A 24865-nucleotide genomic window follows, 5' to 3' on the forward strand; every position below is an offset into this window, starting at 1 on the left:
CTTAGTGATAAATTTCACCCCACTGATGCGTTCTTTTCTTCCGATTTTTATGTTCTCTACTTTTTTTCTTTTTTCCTTCTCTTCCCTTGGCTGGCTAACACCCCCTCCTTTGCAGTGGCTTCTGCCATTGGACGATGAAATAAAATTCAATAAAAAATAAAAATAAAAGGACATGGATACGAGTTAAGAGTAACTCTCCACCGCTGTAACTAGATTATACAGTCAGGTAGTGCAACAACTAGGCACAAAACTGACAGAATAGTGAGGCATTCGACGTCCTGACACCTAGCTTCAACACATCTCTGTAGCGCTATCCAACAGCCTTCCAACTCGGAGGGTTCAAGGTTATGGAGAGAACAAAGAGGGGAAGGTAAGCGCAACGAAAATGAGCACAAGCTACAGTCCCAACGGAACAAAGAATGTCGATTGCTACTGGATGATTACAAGACCAGTAAGATACTTGACAAAGAAGTCTAACTACACTTCGAAGCAGCAAAGCAGCACACCACCCAACTTGGGTGGCTCAGAAATATCAAGTATAAGTACAGAAGGGGGAAGCTTTGCGAGAACGAATTGTACAAGCCGAAAGCCAAACTCCTACAGTACTCCTCATGCATAACATTGTGATGGACTAGTTGACGACAAAACAAGCTGTTTCACACGACGTACGTTTCGCCCTATAGTTTGTGACCGCGAATCAGGTGTGCAAGAGATGGCGTTGTTTTAGTGGAACAGGTACACTGTAGATTTAGTACGGAGACATTCGACGTTTGTTTTGTAGTCAACTAGTCCATCACTGGGACTGTAGCCTGTGCTCGTTTTCGTTGCGCTTACCTTCCCTTCTTTGGTCTCTCCACAACCTTGAACCTTCTGATTTGGGAGGCTGTTGGTTAGCGCTACGGAGATGTGTTGAAGCTAGGTGACAGGACGACGAATGTCTCAGCATTCTGTCAGTTTTGTGCTTAGTTGTTGCACTTTCTGACTGTATATAGTATCTAGTTACGGTGGTGGAGAGTTACTCATAATTTAGCTCGTATCCATTATGTGCTTTTCCTTTCTAAGTAATTGACATTGTGGATACTTTCGTCCGATGTTTAATCCGAAAGAAATATCAGTACCGACTCAATCCAAAGAGTCAAGTGAAGCCGATTTAGAGACCGAGCACTATCACTCCCTTCTCATCACATTCCATGTTGATTTGATAACAATTGCCCCTCTGAATCAAGATAACACAGTGGATGTATTAGGTTAACATGTACGCAATGAATTCTATTATGTTTAGAGCAAGAATGGATATCATAATAATAACGTGAGTCTCTCACACTGATCACTGTCGCCTTCAACGGTTCTACCCTCTGACTTTCCCTTGTCCCCTCTCTGTGATTGCAGAGGACTTAAATTGTCCAGGCAGCAACACAAGACTGAGGTACTTCAACATCAAATTATCCTACGAGCGAGCAGTAAGCTTCTGCGCCAATGTCCATGGAAGCGTACCAAAAAACGACTCGTGCCTTAATGTTTTTATGGATGCCCTCCATATTAAACTGAGTACTCAATATAATCCCGCCGTTTGGATAGCGGGAGGCACATCATCAGCTGTAGTGCGAGGAGGATCGAAGGGTTCAGACCATTCCAGAATTGGCTATCCTCAATCACCACTCAATGTTGTGTGTGAATTGCCATACTGTAAGTTTGTTTTTGTTTTTTGTACTGTAAGTACTTTTTTTGTACTGTAAGTACTTTTTTTGTACTGTAAGTACTTTTTTTGAACTGTAAGTACAGTACCGGTATACCCTGGGGTACAGCTCACTGAAATCAGCTCACTGAAATCAGCTGGCTGAAATCAGCTGACTGAAATCAGCTCACTGAAATCAGCTGACTGAAATCAGCTCACTGAAATCAGCTCACTGAAATCAGCTGACTGAAACCAGCTCACTGAAATCAGCTCACTGAAATCAGCTCACTGAAATCAGCTGACTGAAATCAGCTCACTGAAATCAGCTCACTGAAATCAGCTCACTGAAATCAGCTCACTGAAATCAGCTGACTGAAATCAGCTGACTGAAACCAGCTCACTGAAACCAGCTCACTGAAATCAGCTCACTGAAATCAGCTGACTGAAATCAGCTGACTGAAATCAGCAGTCTGAAATCAGCAGTCTGAAATCAGCTGTCTGAAATCGGCTGACTGAAATCGGCTGACTGAAATCGGCTGACTGAAATCGGCTGACTGAAATCGGCTCACTGAAATCGGCTCACTGAAATCAGCTGACTGAAATCCAAGCTTAAGTGCAAAACTGGCACCCTAAACCAGGTGCCACTGTTTGTATAGAACTGCATTTGCGGATAAAATCAGGATTGAAATTGCACAGCTGAACGCCATGACCCAGTTCCCTGAACACATCACTTTATTTGTTCATGTATAAGGCAAGTCACATTACTGGCATGCGTACCCAAGTCACATGACTGGCGTGCGTACCCAAGTCACATGACTGGCGTGCGTACCTAAGTCACATGACTGGCATGCGTACCTAAGTCACATGACTGGCATGCGTACCTAAGTCACATGACTGGCATGAGTACCTAAGTCACATGACTGGCATGCGTACCTAAACATGTGGGATATGAGACGTGTTAGATTACTAGGACATTAGAGCCTTTGACATTGGAAACGTGTGGCTTGCATATTCCAGATGTGGTGGAGCAAAGTGTCATGTGCATGAAGTACGGCACATTCACTGGATTGGCAAAAGTTCTTTTTAGACCAATAGTGGTATTATGACTATTGAAGATAGAAAATATTCACAATACTTTTCCTGACGTTTCGTTGTTCTGAACAACATGGTCAGTGGCTTGTCCACCCATTCTTTTAGTCACTGTGTTGTCAGTAGAATGGGTGACTCTAGCACATTCTGGCTCACCAGTAACTTGGTTAACCCCTTGAGCGCGGGGCTGTTTGTGAGACGAAGACTGACTGTGAATCGTTGGTCTTGCTTTCGTGGGTATGTGGATGTGCGGGTGTGCGTGTGTGTGTGGGTGTGTTTTCTGCGTGTATTTTTGTTCCACTTGTTACTGAACAGCGGCAGTAAGATGTCCGTATTACCCATCAACTATCATCAAATACTTCCCAGTGGAGATGACATTTGCTGATGCAACTGATCACTGCCAGAAGATGAAGGCAAAGATAGCGTCTAGAACTTTCTGTGTAAAAGACTTTCTGCAAACGACAGGGAGCAATCCGGTGGCCTGGTTGTCATGGAAACTCGGGAGTCTTCAATATGCAAGTGACGAGTTGCCATACAGTGTCACATCTCTGCCTGCAATTAAGCACAAGGTCGTGTGTGAAATCGTACCGGGTAAGTAATCGGACACGTCCCGTTTCCTCAAAAGCCGAGAAACTGTAACAATGCGTGTGTGTGTGTGTGTGTGTGTGTGTGTGTATTTGTGTGTGTGTGTGTGTGTGTGTGTGTGTGAATTTGTGTACGTGCTTACGTGTGCGTTTGATCATTTGTTCATTCCTTTGCATAGAGGGCCGCAGCTTTTGTCAGGAAACTAGAGCTCACATTGGTTTGTATGCCAATAAGGCCTCATTGACACAGGCAAAGGACCAATGCAAGCGTCTAGGCGGACGGCTACCCGCTGGCAATCAAGAGGCAGTCTGCGTAAAGTACGCCCTGACGACAGTAAAGGCTGATTCTCCAGCTTACCAAACCAAACCGTGGGTGCAAAACCATGACGAAGATCCACTCTATCACACCGCTGAGAGCATGTATACTCTGTATGAGAGTAACAAACAGAGAAGGCAGAAGGATGAGCACAACACTGTGGCATGTGCCTTCAATCTCAGTAAGCCAATCCCGTTTTATATTGTATTCTTTGGTTTTGGTTTGGTTTTGTTTTTATTATTTCAGTTCGTTGCGTCAACAGAACAAAGTCCAAATATCAAGTGGGATGAACGAAAAGAGAACGTAAAACAGAGCAGAAATGAAGAAGCAACTGGAATGAAAGAAAACCGAGAAGGAATGTAGACTGGGCAGATTCATGAGCCATTACTAGAGTCGGGCAAGACATGAACAGAAGGGCCAATTGCTGGGTGCGTCAATATTCATGTTTAAAAAACAGAAGCCTTATTTTATTGATGAATCCTTGGTTCGAGTCCTGGCCTGGTGGTGACAGTCAATTTTTTCTTCAGACTTTTTCCGTTTGTGTTTTTCCCTCAAACCAGTGAACACATTATGTAGTGTGTGAACAATTATTTCAAAGGAAAAATTCAAAAATTCAAATTCCCTGCCTTTTGCAGGAGGTCACCACGGATACATTGACTTGAGCAAAGATTGACCAGCACTATGTGAACAGGGTCACAGCTAGCAAGTAACTTCATGGTAACCCACGTGCAGGTGTTTGCAAATCGTGTGAATGGCACATTAAAAGGGAAGTTAAGCCTAAAATGAAATTTTCACCAGTTGTAGTCTTCGGGGCGCTGAGTCGAATGGTCTTAGTCCGAGGAAGCTGAGACGCTCTCTTCCTCCTTTAGTCCCAATCGAACTCGCGCAATTCCACCAAAACTGGGTGACTGCGCTCTACTAGATGGGGATTTGTATGCAAAATGTCACTAAAGCGCCATTTCGTTCTTATAAAAGCAGGGATGACCACGATTGGCCCATGTGTTGTAGTCTTTTGGACTCTGGTTACGTGCTCATACGTACACCAGTCACCTGGTCATCGTGCCTGCAGGGTTTAACTTACAGCCTATTTGGGTGCATTCCTGTCACTTGAGTTGAAGTCGAGTTGAACCTTGGTGTGAAAGTTGTCGCCTGCCTACTTGCGCAGTGAGCTAAGTTGAATTGACGACGGTTTCGTTGTTTATCATTCTTTTTTTCTCCGTCTTTTTCTCAGTTTTCCCCACCATGGCTGGTTAAACTCACCAGGATCACATGGTTGTTGGCACAATCTCATCATGATTGTGAAAAAATAATTATGACAAACTAAAACATAAGAAAGGGTTCGCTCCCCACACCAGAGCTCGTGCTATTCCGCCGACTTTCTTAAAAATCATTGCCGAAGTCGCAACCACTACTTCAAACTAAAACATGTCATTTAAATAACCGACGAGGAGACAATAGACGTGTAATAGCAATGAATAAATCCAATTAAGTACTCTTAACCATGTATAAGATAATATTATTATTAAAATGACAAATTCCAAAACGTTATTTCGTGGCTATCATCACTGGAATATCGTCACATGGCAAGAATCACTAATGAAACCAGTTACCAGTATTATGTATATAGCTAGAATAGTATGAAAAGGAGCGTGAGAATACAGCAGCTCGTGGTTACGCATAACGTAGTGTGTATTTATGCAGTGGATGTGAGAATGGTAGATACATGTTGCAGCTGTGGGCGCGTGTGGACAAAAGTGGTGAGTGCGTATTATTTGAGGAGTGTGAGTGCTACAACATTTTCGCACCAAACCAGGAAATAATACACCCACCATTTTGTTCACGCCTGCTCACAGCTGCGACATTCATCTACTGCTATTGTCAGATCTCTTATAACCGCACACATCCGTTTTCCACAAAAAATATCCAGATAGGCGAGTTAACCGGATAATCGAACACACATACTGTATGTATGCATGGCATATGCTGTAAATCAGTAACCAACGATTTTTTTCCGGATGGCGAGGGATCCAGATTAATGTGGAACGGAAAAGCGAGGGCTGACTGTACCATTCTCAGATCCACAGCATAAGTTCACACTACCCGTGTTGTGCATAACCGTGAGCTGATGCATTCTCACGCTCCTTATCATATTCTAGCTATATACTAGTAACTGGCTGTTTTAGTGATTCTTACCATGTGACGATATTCCACTGATGATGGTCACGAGAAAACGTTCTGGAATTTTTTTCATTTGTATGATTGTTTTATACATGTACATGGTTATGAGTGCACAATTGGTTTTATTCATTGCTATTTTACGACTATTGTCTCCTCGTCGGTTATTTAAAATGAAAAATTCCAGAAGGCTTTCTTGGACGGGATGCGCACTCTCCACAATCCTCCCATATTTATATACAAACAAATTTCAGATGTTTTTGAAGTGGTCATATTAAGGGTTGGGAGATTGGAAATAGGAATTTTTAGTCCTCAAAATACTAGGAATGACAGGGGGCAAAAGACCAGGCTAGACGAGCTGAACAGCAGCTATGGAATTTACAGGTACTATAGGTATAGCATTTGTCACAGCATTGTCTTTCTCCACACTGTCTAAGGTATGACTGGCATGTGCCGAAATAGCCGGAAACAGAATAGCGTCCAAAATGTGTGATCTTACAGTTCTGCGCAATATTACAGGCGTAGGGCCCATAGAGTTGAAGCATTGTTGCAAGCTCGCCTCCTCATATACACGTATCTACTTTTTTTAAATTCTCTATTCTCACAATGGCACCATCGCCAATAAGAGATTTTTTTGCATTGTATTATATTTAAGGATTTCCCAAAGGCTTTTGGCCTGTCGAGGGGATCTCCTGCAAGAAGAATGAAATGACAACTTTATGCAGAGGGAGCAGTTAATCGAGGATAGGCTAAGGAAATAGATCGAGGCATACAACACCTGGTAATTAAGGAGTTGGGATACCGTCAGTGTAAAGAATATATCGGCGAAAATGCTGATAGAGAGAATGCTTGAATTCGGGGAGGCTGGTTATAGAGGTGAGAGAAGGCGGTAGGCAATTCCATAGCACTGCAGCTTTGTTGGAAAAGAGGGAAGAAAAACACACACCGTGATAATTGATGTTAAGTTTGCTTGGTCTTCTTGGACTTGAAGACAGTGAAAGGTGAAAATGTTGGAGGTGTTCTGGAGATGTTATGTATAAGTTTAAATAGAGTAACAAGAGCTGATACTTGTCTGCGAAAGTGCAAGGACTCTAAGTCACAAAGGGCATTTCACTGGGATTTCGTTTCGCATCTATCTACATTGACTTTTTTACGTAGCAAATACTTCCTAGCTACTCTGGCTTGTAAAATATTTAAATGCTCCAGCTCAGCTTTGGTAATGGCATAGGACCAGGCCGAGGTGGCGTGTTCCAGGACGGGTCTGACAAAACCTTTATATAGAAGTAGAAAGGCTGTGGGGGAAAGACTCCGTCCCATGAAGCATAGCAGATTAACACGACGTTGGAAGGTTTTCAGGATAGTGTGAAGGTGGATGGTGTTGGACTGGTCGGGTGTTAAATACACTCCAAGATGCTTCGCAGCTTCAGCGATGGTGATAGCTTGGGAAGAGAGCTGGATAGGGTGGTCGTTACTGTAGTTACGGATCTGAGTCGTTTTGGCTGGTGAGAACTCTCCACCGACATTGTTGGCCCATAGTTGGCAGGCAGAAAGGTCGCTCTCTAGACGAGATTGGTTCCACTGCAGGGAATTCTTGTTATCATGTACATACAGGAGAGTGACATCGTCAGCAAATAGGTATGGGGTGCAGTAGGTGATTGATGAGGGCAGGGAATTAGCAAATAATAAGAAGAGGGTTAGAGCAAGATGCGATCCCTGCGGGACTCCACAGGTGAGGACCTTGGCCTCCGAATATTGTCCTTCCAACCTCACAGACAGCTTCCGCTCAGATAAGAAGCTTCGGAGCCAGTCGACTGCTGGCCTATCAGCAATTCCTTCAAATGCATTTAGCAATGCTTGTGCAGTGATCCACACGATCAAAAGCTTTCTTAAAGTCGAGGAAAACACAGTCGAACTTCAGCTTCTTGTCATTGCACTCAGCCATTTGATGTGTCAGCAAGAGCAATGATAATATTTGTATTGTATTGTATTTTATTATTTTACTTGGGCATTCCCAACAGACCCTAAGGTCTTCTTACAGGGTGCCCAAGATGAATGAATTTGTTAAGTTCCCGTCGAAATGAGTAGGGGATATGATTTGTGCGAAGGGATTCGGGAAGCGCATTAAAGCGATCAGCACCAAGGAATGAAATAGATTTGTATCCAGCTTGAGTTTGCACAATGGGTAAGGAAAGGGAAGAAATCACTGGGCCGCACGTGACCCTATCTGTGTGAGCGCAGTCACGGCGAAGGGAGAACATGTCAGAGAGGAGTGAACTGCAGATATTGTGGATGCAACGGAACACGAAGAATATGGACTTAGTATGATATCTTTTGTCTAAGCTAATTATGTGGTACCGCTCAAGCAAGTATGATGTCCGCGTGAATGTGTCATGCTCAAATATGCATCTAAGTGCTCTCTTACTTATGCATAGCAGCTGATCTCTCACGTTGTCAGCGAGGCAGTGGACGCAGGCAGTGCTGGCGTACTCGAGCTTGCTCTGGACTACTGACAAGTAGAACTGCCTTCTGGCCTGCACAGCAAGGTTCTTCCTTCCACCTAGTTTCTTTCCGATGTCTTCCCTGAGGGAGTTAACGTGGGCACTGAAACTTAAAGTTGAATCGAAAGTCAGTCCTAGATACTTAACTTCGTCAGACGGAGCAATAACAGTCGAACCACAGACAGTGCTCAGGTTAGGTGGAGGATGTGAGCGTCTGCTGTGGATCAGTAGTACTTGGCTCTTGCTGGAGTTCAGGAGCAGGCCGCGATCTGTGAGGTGCTGCTTCACCACTGAAAAAATCTTCTTCTTAGTAAGGCATGAGAATTCGTGGACACTTTCCAGAGGCATACAGGGTGGTTTCGTCTGCATAAAGAAGGCATTGGGAACGCAATGGCAGAGTGGGGACAAGTCGAGTGTAGATGAGGAAGAGGGTAGGGCCTAGGACGGAACCCTGGGGAACGCCCCTAGTGCAGGTTCTACAGTCACTTGTGGTTCCGTTCACTTCTATGCGTTGCTGTCGGTGAGACAGATACGACTTGAACCACTCAAGAGCATTTCCACGGATCTTCAGACTGTGAAGGTCATCTATTGGCGTTTGCTGGTGGACGCGGTCAAAGGCTTTGCTCATATCAAGCAGCAGTACGGTCGTATAGTCTCCGGTATCCATGCTTCTCCGCCAGTTATTGATGGCAAGTGTTACAAGGTCCTCAGTACTGTGGTTCCGCCTGTATGCAAACTGTTCATTTTGAATTGCTCCGTGTGTGATGTCCCGGTGGTCGTGAAGCTGCTGGAGCACTAGCGATTCCAAGACTTTGGAGATAATGGGCAGAAGCGAGACTGGGCGATAGTTGGAACTGTCGTAGGGGTCGCCTTTCTTAAATACTGGACACACAGACGCTAGTTTGTAGGCTGACGGTACCTTTCCGCTAGGCAATGACTGGTTGAAGATGGAAGTTAAGGAATTGGCCAGCTTGGCGGCATGGTGTTTCAAAATGTAAGCTGGTATGCCGTCTGATCCAGATGCTTTCGTGGTATTCAATCGTTCGAGAATCTTCCTTATTGCTGCTGTTGTAACTGGTTGGAACTCGAGAAGGCAATTGTCTAAACAGTCAACCGCCGGAGTGTCTGGGGTCGTAAGAGCAGCGCGGTGTTCATCGTGGACGATATTGCCTAGGGTGTCTGACAAAGATGAGAGGGAGGCTTTCGGTGTGGGGTGGGAATTTCTCCTTCAAGAGGAGATTATGATAAAGTGAGATGCTGTGACTAGACTGAAAGTGTGAGTGGGGCTGTGTGTTATGCAGTTGGAAAGTAATTGAGGTCTCTTTGAATATTACAAGTATGGGAGAGGGTGACCGCTGCAGGCGCAGATTGAGTTAATCAGCAGTGATTAGATTTCTTGTTTGAAAGCAGGTCGAAAGGGAACATCACGAGTGCTAACAGGGAGGGCATTTTGTATTCTAGGGACTTGTACAGGATGGGTCTTTGCAGTGGTCGGTTCTGGTGTGTGTGGGAGGTGCCATGTGCAGGTGAGTCGAAGGCTATAGTGGGGCTTAACTTGAGTGGGGTATTGAGCATGCGTACATCTACGTGTTGTGGGCATATTGGTATTTTATGGAGTGTGCAAACTACCTATTTGCTTGCGTGTTTGATTGTTTGTTTGCCAGTTTGTTTGTTTACTCCTGCCTGCCTACTTCCTGCCAGCTAACCCTCCCAAATGTGTGCATGTGTGTCTGTTTGCCAGGGGAATACTTCTGCGAACGGTCCTCTGGTGCATATGGAGCATCTATGGTTCACTATCCGGACACATCACTGGACAACATCTACAAAATCCAAACTTCCTGCTTAGCAAAAGGAGGTCGAGCTGCATCCAACGATGAAAGTCACTGCATTGCGGAGTTTAGGGAAATAATTTACAAAGAGACAGGTCACTGGGAAGAAAATCTGGTGAACCAGGTGTGCGTTTTCGGTCCGTGTGAGTTGATCTGTCAATAAATGCTTCTTGCACTGTTTTGTTTTTGTATTGATGGATCCTACACGTGCTTTTGCCAAAATGATAGGTTTCTTTGTCTCTTGGGAACTGGTCGTTTATATATTCTTTAATTGCAACATCTCAACTTCATGGCGCAGTGGAAACACTGGCCAATATGAAAAGAGTGGGTGTTAGCCAACCAAAGCTGATTGTTTGAATTTTGAATTCTTTATTCTCACGATGGCACCATCGCCAATAAGAGATATATTGATGAGAAGGTGAGATTGTGGGTTAAGCAGTTGGAAAGTGATTTACATCACTTTGAACTTTACAAGTATGGGAGAGGGTTGTTGTTGTTGTTGTTGTTGTTGTTGTTGTTGTTGTTGTTGTTGTTGTTTTTGATATTGCATTTATTTTAATTCGGTATTCAAACTGGCAAGTATGCCTAATTACAGGAATGCGAATACTTGAGAGAGATAAGGAAGAATAGAAAAAGAGCAATCGACCTTATGCCATTTGTAAAGATCCATGAAATCACTTAGAATCCCGTAGACTCGGTAGGGTGTTCATTGTGTGCTATGCATGCGCGTTTGACCTTTTTAGCGTCGTAATTCAATGACCAGCAATCGCTTTTCCAGCTTCTTCACTTTGGTTAGAACTAATGACTAGCTTGTTCTTTGTCAGAAAAAGGTTTTCGTATGAAATGCTTTCAGGTCCCATTTCTTAGTGGAAATAGCAGAAAACACAATAGGGTCCTGCACATTCAACACCCTACCGGGTCAACGGGATTCTACGGAATTTCGTGGATCTCTACAAATGACATAAGGTCCATAGGGCTACATCGTAGAGAGAGCAGGTTTTTGAGGAACATCAAAATGAGTACTTGTGATCATGAGTAAAGGGTATGGCTGCCAGTTTGATCTGGGTTAGGCAGTGGGTACCACGAACAGCTGCAGGCAGCGAGTTCCACTCAGTTGTGGCAGCGGAACCAAACTGGGTTGTTCCAGATCGGGTCCTAGCTTTCGGCAGCTGAAGGCCATCTTCAGTCTGCATGCGAGTTCTGCTTCCCGTTGGGGGGGGGGGGGAGGCTAGTGCCACCGTGGTGGACCTGCCTTGTCATGAGTGCACCTCCATACTAACGTAACAGCTTTCTGGCGGTGTGTCTCACTAATCCGGAACAGGCCCATTTGCACTAGGGGCGGGTGAGCGGACGTGCACTGCCCGGGCAGCACGGTTCTGGAGATTCCGCATTGTCCCCGTAACTATGGAAAAGACGTCAAATCAAAGATAGCTGGCCACCTTACTCAAATAGGGCTTTCAACTGCAAGATCGTGACGTGAAGCAACTTTGAAGAATGTGTATGTATGCGAAGTGTATCGGGGGAATGCATGCAGGGCTATAGTGCAGGTTCGAATCCCATGTTAGGCAGAGCCAAGGAACATACTTCATGATCGTCCTTTTTTCAGAAGAAAAATGGGAGGGTAGGCAGACTTTTATTTTTCTCATTGTAAATGACTCTTGCCATCTTATTCGAATAGAGGTTTCAACAACAATATCATAAAGTGAAGCAACTTTGAAGAATGTGTATGTGTGCGAAGAGTATCGGGGGAAAGCATGCAGGGCGATAGTGCGAGTTCCAATCCCATGGTAGGTTAAGCCAGGGAATACATGTACTTCATGATCGTCCTGTTTTTCATTAACAAATGGGGAGACTCACTCACTGCCAGGAGAGTGAGCGGATTTTTCATCATTGTATTGCAAAACCGTTTCCATCCATTCGAATAACATGCATGATGACCTAGCCAAAAAAGCATATCGCTGGCCCTGAGCTTTCAAGCTCTCTCTTTAGGGGATGTGAGGGAAATAAAATGTAGCAATGTTATTTCTTTTCAGCTTCGAGTAAATTTGAATAGTTGTGATTATAACCGCAATCAATGAAACGAGCTGAACCGACATTTGTGTACTTTATTCATGCAATGTAAAGCGGTGTCGGATGTCGGTTCAGCTCGTTTTATTGATTGCGGTTATCGAATTATTGTCTCCTTGCCGTTTGTTTAAGTTGTGATTATGGCTCGACTAAAATGGTAAACAAGGCATTATTTTGTAGGCGTCTAAAAAAGCGTAAATCGTGGTGAATAATGCAGTATGTGCGGAGAAAACGAGCATTCTAATAGATTTGAGCGGCATTTGGAGTCTCACAGTGGAAAATATCGGGAAATGCCGGCGTTGTGGCAACAACCGGCTACACTCATGAGGTAGGGCCAACCATCCTGGGGTGTGAAATGTGTGAAGCTGGACACTAGTTTGAATGTCATCCTTTGTACTGGATTGTGGATGACTTCGTGTAGGCACGTAACACTTTTAAGCACTTTTAAATGTAGCAATGTACTCAGGTTGCACAAATAACGAAACAAAGATTTGCAAGGAGGGCCATGTTTTACAGAAAACATAGAGGGCAATGGAGGGGACGCGAAGTGAACATCGAACAACTGATAAGTGGTTTCTTGCCGTTCCTCAGGCTCCGACGATAGCGTTTCTAGGCTAGGGGCGATACTGATACCCGTGCCGATGTAGAAGCAGATCGTTTGCTGGAGGAATAGCTACAAGCATAAAGCGATAAATGTAGTTCTAACGAACTGCCTGTGCCGATTCCAGCCGAGCTGGCTTATAAAAGATTGGAATTACTCATGGATTCAGCACAAAATCAATATGAGCAGTCTGCAGCAGCGCGTGCCTGAGCCGTTCCTGCTGAAACATGTAAAGTTAGGTGTGGACAGCTGTACACTAAATACAGCAGTCAAGTGGCATCAACAGAGAGGAGTAGTCTTGTGACAAACCATTTTGTTTACGGAACACCACAAGGAGAAGAAGACCGTCCAAGGAAAGGAATATTAGTGCAGTAACATAATCTGGCCATATATATTTTTGGCTTTCTGCAAATAAAAGGGATCTTAATATCGAGGTCGACTTGGAGGAACTGGCCTAATGTCTCCTGATTCGGATGAAGAGATTATTCACAGAGTCAACGCAGTGACAGGTTGTCTGCTGGCAGGACTACCACTTGCCACAAAACACTTCATTCCAATGAACGCTAACATGGTTTACACCTCTCACTCCCTGGATAATGTCGGGAAAGGATTTGATACACCCACTATTCATCCATAGCCCATCATCAAAATTGCAGGGGTGAGCAGCCTCCGGAGAATCGATTATATCTTTTAGGTGATGGATACTGCCCGCCAGAGTCTGCTGCCCGGTTCCACCGGGCCACAGTCTCCTTTGAGAGCCGGCTCTGCAACAAGCTCACGTCTGGGTCACTTACGGACAAAAGGTGGTGGACTACGGTGAAGCAAGCTGCTGGTCTGAACCGTGCAAGTGAGGTCCAGTTACTTGTGGACCAAAGTAAGAGGGAGTTCCACTCCAGCGATGACAAAGCCAACTGCTTAGCAAGATACTTTGCCACGAAGTGTAGTCTGGGAGATGGTGACATATCTCCAGACTCACTCCCTCCCAGTGCTCAACCTTTACACGGCAGCCTAGAACGTATCCATTTTCGAATGTCTGATGTCCAGCGACGGCTAGCCAGGCTCAGCCCTTGCAAAGCCACTGGCCCTGATGGCCTTCCAACTCGGGTCCTGAAGGAATGCTCTCGTGAGCTGGCCCCAGCAGTCACCAAGCTCTTCGAACTGTCCTTCCGATGTGGAATCCCGCCATGTAGCTGGAAGTTGGCGCATGTCGTGCCAGTGTTAAAAAAAGAACTCCAAATCTCATCCGGCCAACTACCGCCCAGTGTCTCTGCTCTTGATCCTCTCCAAGGTAATGGAAGGCATCGTCAACTCGCAGGTGGTGAACCATCTTGAGCGGAACCGACTGCTTCCTGACAGCCAGTATGGATTCCGTAGAGGCAGGGGAACTGCTGATGTCCTGACAGCCCTGCAGAACGAATGGGTCCAGGTTGTTGCAAACGGTGGATCTGCTCAAGTGATAGCTGTGGATATAGCTGGTGCGTTCGATCGTGTGTCGCACACCGGTCTCCTGTACAAGGCAGAACGGGCTGACATCAGGGGTACACTACTGACTTGGCTTCAGGACTACCTACATAGCGGCCAACTGAAAGTTGTGGTCAGCAGTCAAGCTTCATCTGCTCAGTATCACCGCGGGAGTACCTCAGGGAAGTATCCTCGGGCCGACTTTATTTCTTATCTACGTCAGCGACATCGACCAATGTCTTACCCCCAGAATGCGCCTTAGCTCCTTTGCTGATGACACCACGCTATACAGCCTGTTACAACCAGAAACTGCTGCTCCCCACAATGCCTCCTTACAAGATGCCCTACATGGCCTTCAAGAGTGGGGTGAGCGGTGGCGGGTGACATTTGAGCCTTCCAAGTCACAGCAGCTACTATGCACACGATCCTTGGATCGAGCCACTCCAGGCATCTCATTTGGTGGTGCCGACATTGCCCAGGCATCAACACTGAAGCTGTTGGGTATATTGTTCGACTCAAAGCTTTCATTTCGCCCGCATATCAGCAGCATGGCGGTGCGAGCAAGTCAACGTCTTGGGCTTTTGCGCCGAGCCGCGCGGATACATGACACCAATGGCCGTCTGAGTGTCTACCAAGGATTCATTTGCCCTATGCTGGAGTATGCTCCACTGGTCTGGATGTCTGCTGCCCCGACCCATCTGGCCAGGCTCGACCGCATTCAGCGGAAGGCAGTGGCCATCATAGGACCAGATGTGCTCCTCCAGAGTCTGGCTGCACGACGCACTCTCTCCCTGGGCTGTGCTACATGTACAAGCTTCAGTGCATCGGAAGCCCACGACAGCTGACCAACATTGTCCCACCAGCTGCACCCACTAGGGTTCGTCCCAGAACCCGACACGCACATGCGGTGACCGATCCTCACCAGCTCCTCAATACCCTACCACCACCGGAGTACATCATGCGGTCCTTCCCGTTTTCCCACATCGGTTTGTGGAATCAACTGCCACCCTCCCTGTTCCAGCCATCAATATCCCTGCAACGGCTGCACCGCATCAAGGCAGCTGCATGGAAGCACTTGCTACACACTGACTGACTGTGGGCTACAGACCACCTCTGAAAGCCACTGCTGCACACACCTGCGACAAAGTTGCTAGCCACTCTGGTCTAGATTCACCTTGCTGTATCACTCAAGAGCTACCCACGCATCTCTTTATTATTATTATTTCATATGTTCGAGTCCTGGTGGTGACAGTCAATTTTTTCTTCAGACTTTTCCCATTTGTCTCTTTCCCTCAAACCAGTTAATATTTTATGACTTGGGGCTCCCCGCGTGCTAGTTTGTACGTGAAGTGTGTGGGTTACAGTGAGGGCTGCGTCCCACCCGCCTGTGTGGATTCACAGGAAGTGTGAGTTACGAAGTCTGAAGAAAATGTTGAACGGCCTCTGCTGGGATGACGACTACACCATAGCTCAGTGGTTAGAGCATCGCTGGCTACAAGCGAGGGTCCCTGGTTCGAGTCCTGGTGGTGACAGTCAATTTTTTCTTCAGACTTTTCCCGTTTGTCTCTTTCCCTCAAACCAGTTAATATTTTATGACTTGGGGCTCCCCGCGTGCTAGTTTGTACGTGAAGTGTGTGGGTTACAGTGAGGGCTGCGTCCCACCCGCCTGTGTGGATTCACAGGAAGTGTGAGTTACGAAGTCTGAAGAAAATGTTGAACGGCCTCTGCTGGGATGACGACTACACCATAGCTCAGTGGTTAGAGCATCGCTGGCTACAAGCGAGGGTCCCTGGTTCGAGTCCTGGTGGTGACAGTCAATTTTTTCTTCAGACTTTTCCCGTTTGTCTCTTTCCCTCAAACCAGTTAATATTATTATTATTTAAATAACCGACGAGGAGACAACAGTCGTAAAATAGCAATGAAAAATATCAATTGTGCACTCATAACCATGTATAATATAAACAATTAAAATGAAACAATTCCAGGACGTTTTCGTGTGACCATCATCAGTGGAACATCGTCACATAGTAAGAATCACTAAAACAACCAGTTATATAGCTAGAGTAATATGAAAAAGAAGCGTGAGAATGCAGCACAGCTAGCGGTTATGCATAACGCGTGTAGTGTGAACCTTTGCAGTGTATCTGAGAATGGTAGCAGTAGATGAATGTGGCAGCTGTGAGTGCGTGTGAACAAAAACTGGTGAGTGCGTATTATTTAAAAAGTGTGAGTGCTACAACATTTTCTTTTTGCTTGCATAGAACAGGGTCACGTGTGCGAATATATACAGCTTCCAACCCCTGCAACTGCTTAAAGAAACGCGCGTGACAAATAACACTAAACCAGGAATCGTCAAACAACTTACGACAATCCGGACTGGACACCAAATGCTTGTAGATGGCAGACTTGCTCTTGTCAATGTCGAACTCCTCCTCGTCCGTATCACTCTCATCCTCCACTTCCTGTTCCTGCTCACCCTTGCTTTCCTCCTGACCACTCCTGACCTGTTCTATGCAAGCAAAACGAAAATGTTGTAGCACTCACACTTTTTAAATAATACGCACTCACCAGTTTTTGTTCACACGCACTCACAGCTGCCACATTCATCTACTGCTACCATTCTCAGATACACTGCAAAGGTTCACACTACACGCGTTATGCATAACCGCTAGCTGTGCTGCATTCTCACGCTTCTTTTTCACATTACTCTAGCTATATAACTGGTTTTTTTAGTGATTCTTACTATGTGACGATGTTCCACTGATGATGGTCACACGAAAACGTTCTGGAATTGTTTCATTTTAATTGTTTATACATGGTTATGAGTGCACAATTGATATTTTTCATTGCTATTATTATTATTATTATTATTATTATTACTTTTTGTCTTTGTAGTCACTTTCTTTTGTTGGCTCATTATAAACTTATGATAAATTTTGATGCATACATGGCACTGTGACGCCGAGACCCATGGTCGGCAGAGTGCATGTATTTCATCAGCACAGCTATTAACTAGCATTGTGGATAGCGCCTACCCAGCCTAATGTACTTTTTGTCTTTCAACATGATTTCGTGGTACGTTTGTGTTCTCTTAAAAAAATCAAAAAAATCTGGTGGGGAATAGTGTGGTGGCGTCAGCGGCAGATTGAATATGTGCAGCCTTTCTTCTTTTTCACTCAAACCAAGAGCATTATAGCCCTTGATGAAGCATTATAATCAGCATATTGAGGTAGCTTTCAAGCATTATGGTTGGCAATATACAAACGCTTTCGGAGCATTATCCTCTGGACCCTAGTTACAGGCCTAGCCAGTGAATTTTGACCTCCGGAATGATATATCTTCGGCGGGATATGCAGTCCGAGCAGCACACATAACGCTGTGTGCACTTGACCACGGCGCTTTTTTGTTCATCATGCCGGATTTTTTTGGGCACGACCGGTAATATCAGTGTAAAAGTAAAAAAAAGTAAATTATCGTATCCGTTCCCGAAGGGAACTCACGACGGCCGCTAACACCCGATAAACCCTAGCGGCAGATGCAGCGCCTAACGGTGGGGGAATATCAGTGTCCTAGCAGTGAAACACCATGAAATTTTCGCGGTGTTTTCCTTCCTTTTTGCCTTGCATCTCTAGTATAGACACTGTGAATATCACTATCATTGTAGCGTCAAGAGTTCAACTCTATTCCCAAAAGTGTTTGGATGTGTCCTGGCATATAGTAATGTTCCTATGGATGTGTGTTTTTCTTCTGCGTGTGGTGTGTACACTGTGAATGTTTGTGCATATTGTATGTGTGCGTGTGTGTGTGTGAGTGTATGTGTGTGTGTGAGTGTATGTGTGTGTGAGTGTGTGTGTGTGTGTGTGTGTGTACGTGTGTGTGTGTTAGTGTGTGTGTGTGTTAGTGTGTGTGTGTGTGTGTGTCAGTTTGTGTGTGTGTGTGTGTGTGTGTGTGTGTGTTAGTGTGTGTATGTGTTAGTGTGTGTATGTGTGTTAGTGTGTGTGTGTGTGTGTGTGTGTGTGTGTGTGTGTGTGTGTGTGTGTGTGTGTGTGTGTGTGTGTGTGTGTGTGTGTGTGTGTGTGTGTGTGTGTGAGGCGTTTGTGTGCATGCATGCATGTATGTAATGTGTTACACTGAGATAGACGAGGTTTTCTGTAGGGATTCATGGCGGATGCTTAAATTGTTCCCGAAACGGATGAATATTGTGGACGCACACCAACACTGCGTGTTTGCGAATGGACAGCTATCAGACTATGACGAACGAGGTTGTATCCAACGTAGCTTTGGGTCTCTGCTAAAGCCTTATCCATTGTCTGCTTGGTGTCGTGATGCCAATGGGAACGCAGCGTCCACTCATGGGCCAGCTTACGGTGACGGAGGGGTGGCGAAGGAATACTACGTAATCTGCTCCATTAAATTTTATGGTAAGCACAATAAAATATTAACACACTCGTACGAACGCATACACGCACCCCCCCCCCCCCCCCCCCACACACACAAAGATACACACATGCACAAATGTACACACACACACAAAGACATACATGCGCAAAGCAAGACAGACTCACATCCGGAGTGCGTCCAATTGTAGTGATGGTATATGATTTGGACATTCGGGGTTTTAGGATTTTAGACAGCTTAACCCTCATTCCGGGTTGTGGGGTCCAAACGGACCTCATAGGTAAGATTTTCGATATAGTTTTACTTTGCTGCATCGCATCTCCCTGAAACTTCATGTATTCCTCAACAACACACTTACCGATATAAATAAATGGTCTGGGTTAGAGGCTCATGATGGATATCACTTTTATTACGGAAAATGCTGGCGGGGTCCAAATGGACCCCATTAACATAGAACACAGGGAAGTGCAACTATTGCGATAGTTTTGGTATTTATCTCCATAATCACCGAATACATGGATGACATCCACTGAAGTGTGAGGCCCAACATGTAGAAGAAAATGTTTTTCCACAGCCATAATTCCTCATTCTATGTTGACTTTTTTCCTACGTTCCCAGTATATTGGGGTCCTTTTGGACCCAGGAACGTTTTGGGTGGTATTCTTGCAAACTTGCAAATAATCCCCACAAACTTCAGACCTGTCAACAAATGCAGTTTGGTCAAAGCATTGGTCTATGGGAAGGTAACACAGCCAAAACATTACATAAAATGAAGAGTTTGCAAGAATACCACCCAAAACATTCCTAGGGTCCAAAAGGACCTAAATTATACTGGGAACGTAGGAAAAAAAGTCAACATGGAATGAGGGCTAAGCAAGCATGTCGGAGAAAACCTAGACGGTGTGTTCAAGTCTATCTCGCCGATTTCGCTCGCATCATGCAGGAAGGTTTCCTTTGGCATGCAGATCGACTGTGCAAAGCCCTTGAAATCTTTGAAATGTTTGAGATGTTTTATACTGATCATTCATAAGTATATATTACGACATGGTTGGGAGGGCTCACTTGGAGGGCACTGGAAATCCATTATTGCCCGACCAACCATGCCATAATGGATTTATCACTTTCAGCCTGACATTACCATAATTACTGACGACACTAACCTGAAAGAATCAAAACTAACGGAGAAAGTCGACCTCGTGTGCAGGAACACTTGAAACAAAAGAAAGGAAAGAAAAGGAAAAGCTGAGATCGCCACTTTCAAACACGTGTTCACATGTACACTGCACTATACACAGTCACGATGTTCAAATCCCGTAGATTTCACTCGTCCAGTGTCACTGTCAGGGTTGCCACAGACGACGGGCGTCGGACTAATTTATTGCCCGCTGATACAGATCAGTGATTGGCCCGCTCCAAGGCAACAGTCACGTATGAAGTTCTATAACCCTTTAGCAAACAACCAATAATAATGTTTGAGGTGTTTGTTGATGGCGATATTGTAGGTGTGGAGCTGCTCGGAACTGAGTGATGTGTTTACTATTGCGCTGGGCAAGCTGTTGCATTCTGGAACAAGAACAAAGGGGATCTAGTGAGATACTCACGTCGGTGCGTGTGTTCGTTGCACTCATGTGTCTGTGTACACGTTTGTGTCTGGTTTTATTGGCTCTTCTATTTTTTTAGCCTACCGTACTAATGCCACTTACAACGTGAAAGGGATGGATCTGGAACTTTCTCCGAATTTCCTATCCATGAAATCAACACACGGCTGCCCTAAAGGTACCGCGCACATCTCAACAAAGCTCACATCGCAGTGGAAAGAAATACAGGCTACAGATCTTCTTTCTAAGAATTTCGTTTTTGGACTACAGCCGTGGGGCCATTGGGACGAAATTGACAAATTTGTGAGTAATTGTAGTTGTTTTAAAAGTGTAACAGCCATATAATCATATTGCCGTTATCATACGTCTGCCTCTTTCACCACTCTCATACTTAAGTCGATACCTGATTTAACGAACACTATTATGCAGGAGAATTAAAATTTTCAGCCGAAGTGTGTTATAGCAGAAATGCACGTACCCTGTGGGTTTAAAACTGGACATGGACAAGGGTTCGCTATAATTCTAACGAAATTCGCTATAATTATGCGAGTTCATTATTATTTTCCACCAGCACTCGGCCGAAGGTTGGAGAGTGGCACCCACTGGACTAGCATCCAGCAGCCAAAGGTGGCGCCACACATCATATGGATATTAAATACGATTGTAGGCAACTATTGAAAGGATTGGGAGAACTTCAAATTCAAAGGGTTAGTCGGGGGAAGTGAACTACCTGAAAAGAGAAAAAACGCCAGACCCACCAGGTTTCGAATCCGGGACCTTGCTTATGATGAAATATGCTCTAACCACTGATCCCTTGAATTTGAAGTCCCCCAATCCTTTCAAAAATTAATCGCTTTCTTTCACCTCTGGAGTTACGTTCCAGAAGCTGACCGTGGTTGGTCCCCTGGGGGAGAGAAAAGACCCAAGTGCCATCTGTGTGCGTGGCACGTGTTGTGAGATGCCTTTCAAGTGAAAATCTTGTCAGCGCCTTCTAGGGTCAGCCTGGTCCCATAGCTCAGTGGTAAGAGCATTGCTCATGACAAGCAAGGTCCCGGGTTTGAGTCGATGTATCGCCTGTACATGAGAGGTTCAGGATGGTACTCTGCTAATGCCCTCTCCTCCAATTGAGACCTGAATGATAGAGCAAACGGCGGAGCAAGGTGATTGCCCATGGCAATGCCCCTGACTTGTCCATATTGCTTCCCCTCAAACTGGAAGTAATTAGACGTAAGAGCGTATTCCAGCATTTTCCGGCCATCGGATGGCTCAAGCCAGAACACGTCAATTTCGTCTTTATGACTTTCGAGAGCCTCCATCGCAACGTCGATACTTTCTTGGATTGGAATATTGCTATAATAATTATAGTGCGACCACATCCATCGACGCAACAATACAATTTTCCGGTATACATGTATTCTGCTGTGTGGGGAGATCGTCGATGTATTGTTCGGTATCTCTCAAATGTGCAGGCACAAAACGCAGCAACTGATTTATTATGCGCTCTACCAGGAGGGACATGTTGCTCGTTGGGCGGTCGCATCTTGACACTACGGGACGCAGTAGCATTCCTGGTTTGTGATCTTTAGGGAGCCATGTGTGAGTAGTGTGGGTACATAGCTTTCTCTAGTTTCTCAGGTAATTTGTACTTTATACAGCCCTTTACTGTCTGACGACACTCACTGTCCAACGCATCAATCTTGACCGTTGAAGGTTCGTAATCAGCCGGGCAATGAAGCATATTATTCCCGTAGCTATGCAGAAGACGTTACTTCAGTAACGTCTGGCGCTAGCCAGGGTCCACACAGCTTTAATTTGGTATTTGTGTGTTTGTTTGTGTGTTTGTTTGTTTGTTTGTGTCACGCCTGGCGCTATCCGTATCTGACGGCAAAAAAGCATAGGATGTTATAAATTTTTCAATTCTCCTATTTTTTTTCAGGCATATCCTGGGATTCGAACCCGCACTATTGCCCTACAGTAAGATCGGGCGCCGAAGAACGCAGGGGCTCGAGCGCAGCCTAGGAAAGTTCTTAATTTTTTTGATTCTAGCCAGACCGTTCTTATTCCTACGCGCGCGGCGAGTCGAGTGACGTCATGACGTTTGTCATGTACATGTACATGCAGTGCAATGTAGTACTTCTAAACTAGTGGGTGTCGTAAATGGGAGTGACTGTACATGTAGCAGTTACTGTTTACACGTGTACATGACATGTACTCACCTCCCATACATGTACAATGTAGATCTACGTACAATGTAGATCTAGTGTTCTTAAATCTGATAATTCTAGCCTGGACTGTTCTTAAATTTTGCCGGTTTTCCAGCCTGGGTGTTCTTCGGCGAGGTGTTCTTCGGCGCCCGATCTTACTGTACATGCATTCCCCCATACACTTCGCATTCATACCCATTCTTCCAAGTTGCTTCACGTTATTATCTTGCGTTTGAAAGCCCTATTTGAATATTGCGGGCAGCTGTATGTGGCCAGCTGTGTTTGATGGTACGGTACGGTACGGGAGACGGTGTCGTATTACCCTCGATCGTACCTGTCCCGTACCTATCCCCTACCGTACCGTGCCATCAAAGACGGCTGGCCACAATGCATATTCAACTAGGGCCTTCAAATGCAAGATCACAATGTGAAACAACTTGGAAGAATTAGTATGTATGCGAAGTGTATTGGGGGATGCATGCAGGGCGTGCGATAGTGCGGGTTCGAATCCCAGGTTATGTTTTTAAAAAAAGGATTTTTTTAAAGAATTTATAACATCCCTATGCTTTTTTTTGTCTAGGTCATCAAGGCAAAAAAGCATAGCGTAGGGCTCTGAGCTTCCAAGCTCTCTCGTTAACCTTTGCCTCATAGTTTTCTGCGGACATACTTGAAGTAACAACAAATCCCTTTCCTTTATCAGAAGGCTTCACAACTACTTCGGGCTTGTTCTTCAACGCCTTTAAAGATTCAAATTGCGATTTCGAAAGTTTCTTCTGTGTTGCAGAGTCACTTGTGGCGCGGGCGCATTTGCTCTCACGTCGATACATAGAGGACAGGTCCTCTTTCAAACGGCGAAGGGCTTTCTCATCCTCCCTCCGTGAGGATGGGGCCTGTCTATCTGTTGCAGCTAGTTTCTTCAGGCGGACGTCATTATACAGGTTTTGGTCAGGCACGAGTGGGTCAGGAAAATAATTATTATTATCAGTGATTGGAAGTTGGTCACTAGACGCCGCTGTTACCGCTGCTGGAAGAGGCGCATCCGAGGCGAAAGGAACATGTCCCGTGTTCGAAGTTCGAGTCATGTTAGGAATACCGGAGATTGTCGGACCAGGACATGACAACAACGGTTCGACAGAGGCGCCTGAGGAGCCAGGAGCGATCGGGCCAGAGCTCAATGCCACTGGTCCACACGAGGTGCGTAATGTACTGTACTGTAAAGTATACATGGCGGCGGCTGAATTAGAATCCAACCCAACACCACCACGATAGGCACCCGCAACAGCAAGGCCAGAGTCAGGCGCTGCAGATGCCTGGGAGGGTTGCGCATAATATGAATTGGCTGCAGTGGAGCCTCCGTGTTCTAAAAAACATATAATTTTTAAAATAGAAGAAATCACATGGACACGAGTTATGAAGCAACTATCCACGGCTGCAACTTGATAAAAGCGCTCCGAAGGTGCCATATCAGGGCACAAAACCGACAAGTTACTGAGACATGCTTCGAATAGTAGTTAGACAACATTGTCACGTTATTAACTGTTATGTCTCAGCAGACGACACTCAAGTGTGCACCATGCGTTTCCCAGTTGAATGCTGTGCTTCAGATGAGAGTGTTTGAAGCGGCCGGCTTCGGCAGAAGCTTCATGATTTTTTCCGTGATCGGGTGACCGTATTCTATCAGTCGGACGCTTTTGGCAAGCCGTACGTTCTGTATGAATCAACAGTTGGCAAAGGTAATTCTTATTAATTTCCTTCTTGACACCCACCCTTTGCTATCATCGGTGCTGACTACTATTATCCACTAACGCAGCTGTGTAGGTGGGGCGTTGTGGGGCGCTCCTCCGACCAAAGGTCTTGGTATCCTTGCGCACAACGCGCACCAGGGGAGGGGGGGGGGTACAAAAGAAAGAAAGAGGAAAGAGTAAGGCCATCAGGTAGTATGCGAGTTTGTGGTGTACACATCGACAGAAGTACGGCAAGTTTGTTCGAGGAGGTACTTGTACACTGCTACTTTGAAGCGTTGCAGTGCTGCCTCGGCTGGAGGAGCGTTCAGGATGGCAGAGGGTAGAGCATTCCGTGTACTGAGTAGGCCGAACGGGAAGGATTGGTGTAGGATGTCGGCACGTTTGCCGGGGTGGGGGCTTGACAACTGGAGGCTTTTGGGAGGGTTAGCCAAGCTTTCTTGGCGATGTCAACGCGGACAAGCGTATAATAACTACGTCCAATGTCCGCTTCGCTGATTCTGCTGATTGCCTTAATAAAGTTATTTCTCTAACTCACGGTTTCTATCTTTTTAAACTGTCACTAGCAAATGCTATACAAAGGTTTTTGGTTTTTGACTAAAGGAGTTCGCTAAACAACCTATGCGAA

The 24865-nt window shown here is 45.4% G+C and overlaps 1 protein-coding gene across 1 annotated transcript in view; it reads left to right on the plus strand.

The window, feature by feature from the left end:
• LOC135826710 (uncharacterized) overlaps positions 1 to 24865 on the plus strand; it is an 80249-nt gene that overhangs the window by 6519 nt on the left and 48865 nt on the right. The window contains exons 5-10 of the mRNA XM_065339312.1: positions 1390 to 1686; positions 3080 to 3355; positions 3528 to 3845; positions 10079 to 10309; positions 18435 to 18716; positions 20374 to 20594. Coding sequence (XP_065195384.1) covers positions 1390 to 1686; positions 3080 to 3355; positions 3528 to 3845; positions 10079 to 10309; positions 18435 to 18716; positions 20374 to 20594 — 1625 coding nt within the window. The remainder of the gene's footprint in view (positions 1 to 1389; positions 1687 to 3079; positions 3356 to 3527; positions 3846 to 10078; positions 10310 to 18434; positions 18717 to 20373; positions 20595 to 24865) is intronic.

Source organism: Sycon ciliatum, chromosome 10, assembly GCF_964019385.1.
Source record: "Sycon ciliatum chromosome 10, ocSycCili1.1, whole genome shotgun sequence".
NCBI classification, from domain to species: Eukaryota; Metazoa; Porifera; class Calcarea; order Leucosolenida; family Sycettidae; genus Sycon; species Sycon ciliatum.